Here is a 4847-nt window from a genome sequence, read left to right on the forward strand (position 1 = left end):
TTCCTCTCCTCTTCCTCCAGTCCCCTTCCTCTCCTCTTCCTCCAGTCCCCTTCCTTCCCTCTCCACAAGTCCCCTTCCTTTCCTCACCTCCAGTCCCCTTCCTTTCCTCTCCTCCAGTCCCCTTCCTTTCCTCTTCCTCCAGTCCCCTTCCTTTCCTCTTCTCCAGTTCCCTTCCTTTCCTCTTCTCCAGTCCCCTTCTTTTCCTCTCCTCCAGTCCCATTCCTTTCCTCTCCTCCAGTCCCCTTCCTTTCCTCTCCTCCAGTCCCCTTCCTTTCCTCTTCCTCCAGTCAACTTCCTTTCCTCTCCTCCAGTCTCCTCCCTTTCCTCTCCTCCAGTCCCCTTCCTTTCCCCCGTCCAGACACATAATGTTCCATCCCTCCAGCCCAATTCCTTTCTTACCCTCCAGTTTCCCATTTTTACTCCCCTCCAGTCTACCTTCTTTCCTCTTCCCTAGTCCCCTTCCTTTCCTTCCCTCTAGCCCCTTTCCTTTCCTCCTCTCTAGCCCCCTTTCTTTCCTCCTCTCGTCCCTCCTCTTTCTTCCTCTCCAGTCCCCTTCCTTTCCTCCTCTCCAGTCCCTCTCCTTTCCTCCAGTTCACTTCCAGTCCCCATTATTTCATCTCCTCAAATCTCCTTCCTTTCCTCACCTCCTTGCTCTACTTTCCTCGCCTCTAGGCCCTCTTTTTTCGTCCTTTCAGTACCCCTTCTTTCCTCCCCTCCGCTCCCTCTCCCTTCTTTCCCTTCTCTCCTTGTCCCCTTTTCCACCCCTTTCCTGCCTTCAATTATCTACCTCTCTCTCCCCAGCCCTCCTTCCCTTCCCTTTCTTATCTCCAACTTATCATCTTTTCCTCCCTGACACCCTTCCCTTCCATTTTCTACCTTCATCTCTTCCCTCCTCCCCTATCTCCCCCTCCACAGACAGCATATGGGTCTGCCAAACACACAATGCTGTAAATACCTTTAGTACAAATACATCCTGCTTTTGTTGTATGCTGTTGCCATACGTGATGCTATAAGCTGGGGATATGGCATGCTTTCAAATAACGCACAGAACATGTACTGTAATCCTAAGCATGATCTTTCGGTAGTTGAGTAGATTAATAGACAGTGTGAGTGGTGGCACGTCATGATTAACGAATCATATCCTAGAAAAAGCACAGACACCTTAATTACACTTCGAGTTCACATGAGTACAACGACGAACAAGACATACGCAGAGCAGAAGAGGTATTAGGGAACTTCACACGCTCATAACAGTATGGTGCTGGACGGCCCTAAGATGTAGAGATGAAATGACTACAAACCCAAAGACCCATACATATTGAAATTTCACCTTCTACTGCAAAGGCAACATGTAACATAAAAATACTGTACCACCATTAGACCTAGCACTACTCCTGCTCCTTGGGGAGGCAGAAACTGTGGCTCTACGAATTGGTTCTGAAACTAAAATTACCTTAAAGGAAAGATACAACTGTTCTGGTAACAAACCTCATTTTATCTAATTTTCAGCTCTAATGAACTCTTTGGGAATCATTTCCACATGCAGTACCAACATGAAGTAGTGTGAGATTAAACAATATAATACCGTATTAAACATAAAGAAACTTAAAACATAAAAGGTAAACATTAGCATACCACAATTCTACTATCATAAGATAATACTCTTCATAAACTAAGATCCGTTTGAACATTTAACAAACTTTCTGATAAAACTGCCTGCTTCCCCAATTACAGTAGTTGGTTAAATGGCGGGCTTAAACTTCCACAAGCATTAACCCCACTCCTACCTTACAGAGATGCATGTAGTTGTGGTGGTATCACTACTGGTGACTTTATCGGCAGTAGAGGTCCATCCACAGTGTTTCACCAGCAATGACGTCGTGCCAGCGCAGTTTGTCCAGGATCTCTCAGGTATCAGCCATCTAGGTGCCGAGCTTTACCGCCATCTGGATGGGAGGGGAAACCTCTTCTTTTCACCTTACAGCATCTGGTCTGCCCTCAGTCTTGCCTACCTGGGGGCCCGTGGCAATACTGAAGCTCAACTTAGTCAGGCACTCAAGGTTGATGGCAAGATGAAGACTCTGCACTTGATTAATAACTTGAAAAATATGTGAGTTTGAATACTTGGAGCTCTGTCTATAAATCTGAATTAATATGCAACCCTCATAATTGGAGGTGTGCTCTATCACATTTTTAAAAAATACAAGTGACAATATACATTGGAGAAAACTATCAAATACCCTGATAAGTATCAAAGGAAGTTTAATAGGTAGTTTTTCTGCATTTACTGCAGGCTCAAATATCATAAGTATCAAAACGGAGACACAACAAAAACCTACTATATATGGGGGCCAGTGGTAATACCAAGTCATTCAGGTGCTCTGAGTTGATGGCATTTTATCAGTAGCTTTGCATCAGATGACTTTGAACGCAAAGATTTTTACTTTGATAATATTAACTATTTGGGGATATAATGAGAGTACATAGTATATAGTCCAGTGCTCAGTACTGATAGCAAAATTAAGACCCTACACTGACCAGGATAAACTAACAGGTGACGACTATGGACCGAACAAAGGACATGGTACGGATTGCGACATGGAATGTAAGGAGTGCAAATGATGAGGTGAAGGACAGAAAGACTGTCCAGGCGCTTGAGGGTGCAAAAGTGGATGTATGTGGAATAACCAAAACTAAATGGAGAGATGAGTGTGTCAGAGAGTCGGAATATGGATGGGGTATATGCGCGGGAGTGGATGAGAATGAGAGGGCAAAAGAAGGAGTGTGTATTGTTGTGTGCAAGAGATAGAAGGAGAATATAAGAGAGTATGGACCAGTTGGCTAAAGGATTGTGTGGCTAAGATTGAAAGCTGGACTACAAATGTGGGCGATTGTGTGTGGGTATCCACCAAAGCAAGATCGTGCAAGTAGTGTGAAGAAGAGTTCTGGACTAATGTGGAACCGTGCATGGAAGAGTTTGAAAGGGATAAGAGAGTATTTTTGATTGGAGATATGAATGGAAAAGTAGGGAATGTGAAGAAGGATGGAGTAGTTGGTGAGTGGGGTGTGCCTGCACCAGAAGTGGACAAGAATGGCGGTGCAGTGGACACTTGTGCAGGGAGGTTGGTGATAGCCAATACCCTCTTTAGACGCAAAATGATCCACTGATGTATGTGGCCAGTGATGAGAAGGGTGGGTGGTGAACTGAATGAACGGAAGGCAATGATTGATTATGAGAGTGTGGAAGACAGAATGAGGTGTGTAATGGATGCAAGACATACAGAGATTGCAGGAGTGGACTTTCTGACCACCACTTGGTGGTGGTGAAAGTCAAGGTTCAAATGAAATGGAGGAATCGAAGAAGGGAAGGATACGATGAAGTAGTTCATATAAGGAGGATAGAAAAGTTGCAAGAGGATGGAAAAAGGCAGAATAAAGACAGAAGTGAAGGAGCGACTGGGTAAATATGGTTTGGAGCAGATGGGGGACGTGGAAGGTGTGTGCAAGATATTCACAGAAGAAACCTGTGCAGCATGTGAGGTGGCGTGTGGAGTGTAGAGGAGACGAAAGGGGGTGCAAGGAACACCATGGTGGAATGAAGAGGTGAGACAGGCTGTGGCACAAAAGAAGAAAGCATGTAGTGAGTGGATGAGAAACGTGGTCGAGGAGGAAATTGAGAGACGGAAGAGTGAAATATATGTAGAGAGGAAGAGAGAGGTGAAAAGATTAACAAGAGAATGAAGACAGTGGATGAGGAATTTGGAAGGAATTTGAGCGTAAAGTGGAAAGGATGTAAGAAAATGTTTTGGAAAGAAGTTCAGAGGGTTAGACTGGGTGATAAAGAAGTTAGTTGGGGAGTGAAAGATAAAAATGGTAGACTGCTAGTGGAGAAAGGAGAAAAGTGAGCTGATTGAGAGAAAACTTTAAGGAACTGTTGAACACAGAGAATGACAGTAATGTGAGTATACGTGGCTGAGGAATGGCTGGGAGAAGGAGGGATGTGAGAAGAGAGGAAGAACTCAGTAGCATGGAAGTTGTGGAAGCAATGAAGAAAGTCAAAATGGGGAAAGCACCAGGAATTGTTGCAGTGTGTGGTGAAATGCTGAGGCATGGGAGAGAGAGAGTAGTAGAATGGATGTGGAAGATGTGTAGATTGGCTTGGGAGGAAGGTAGAGCCCCTGAGGATTAGAAGTCAGGTATAATTATTCCCCTGTGCAAGGGAGAAAGGGAGAAAGAAGTGTGTGGTAATCAAAAGGTCATTTGTTTTCTTAGTGTAATACGAAAAGTAACGGTTGGATACTTACTGACAGAGTTAGGGAAATAACAGAGGAATTAGTAGGAGAAGATCATGGAGGTTTTGGGAAGGAAAGAGGTTGTATAGGTCAGATATTCAATCTTAGGTCTTTATTGGAAACGTTTCTACAGAAGGGAATGAAGTTGTGTGTGGCCTTCTTGGATTTGGAGAGAGCATATGACAGGATGAATAGACAAGGAATGCGGAAAGTATTAAGAATATATGGAGCAAAAAGGAATTTGCTGAATGCCGTGAAGAGTAGTATGAGAGTGCTAAGGCTGCAGAGTGGGTGGACAGTGAACTGAGTGAATTTTTCTATCTAAAGGTTGGAATGAAATAGGGATGTATCATGTCTCCATGACTGTTCAATCTGTATATATATGGGATTATAAAAGAGATACAAGGTAGGGCTCTGGATGTTGGAGCTGCCCAAATGAGAGAGGGCAGTATCTGGAAACTCCCTGTATTCTTGTTAGCAGATGATACAGTGTTGTGAAGTGAAGACGAAAGGGAGCTTCCAAGGCTTGGTGAAAGAGTTTGGTAGAGTGTGTAA

At 44.1% G+C, this 4847-nt stretch overlaps 1 protein-coding gene across 1 annotated transcript in view; it reads left to right on the forward strand.

Moving 5' to 3' along the window:
* Positions 1-1872: 1872 nt before the first annotated feature.
* The window catches only part of LOC145416071 (leukocyte elastase inhibitor-like), an 8177-nt gene continuing 5202 nt past the window's right edge, over positions 1873-4847 (forward strand). The window contains exons 1-2 of the mRNA XM_080285165.1: positions 1873-1891; positions 1927-2110. Of these exons, the coding sequence (XP_080141291.1) occupies positions 1873-1891; positions 1927-2110 (203 nt within the window). The remainder of the gene's footprint in view (positions 1892-1926; positions 2111-4847) is intronic.

This window comes from Coenobita brevimanus, chromosome 104, assembly GCF_032717465.1.
Source record: "Coenobita brevimanus isolate Jiangsu-jjx chromosome 104, ASM3271746v2, whole genome shotgun sequence".
Classification (NCBI taxonomy): Eukaryota; Metazoa; Arthropoda; class Malacostraca; order Decapoda; family Coenobitidae; genus Coenobita; species Coenobita brevimanus.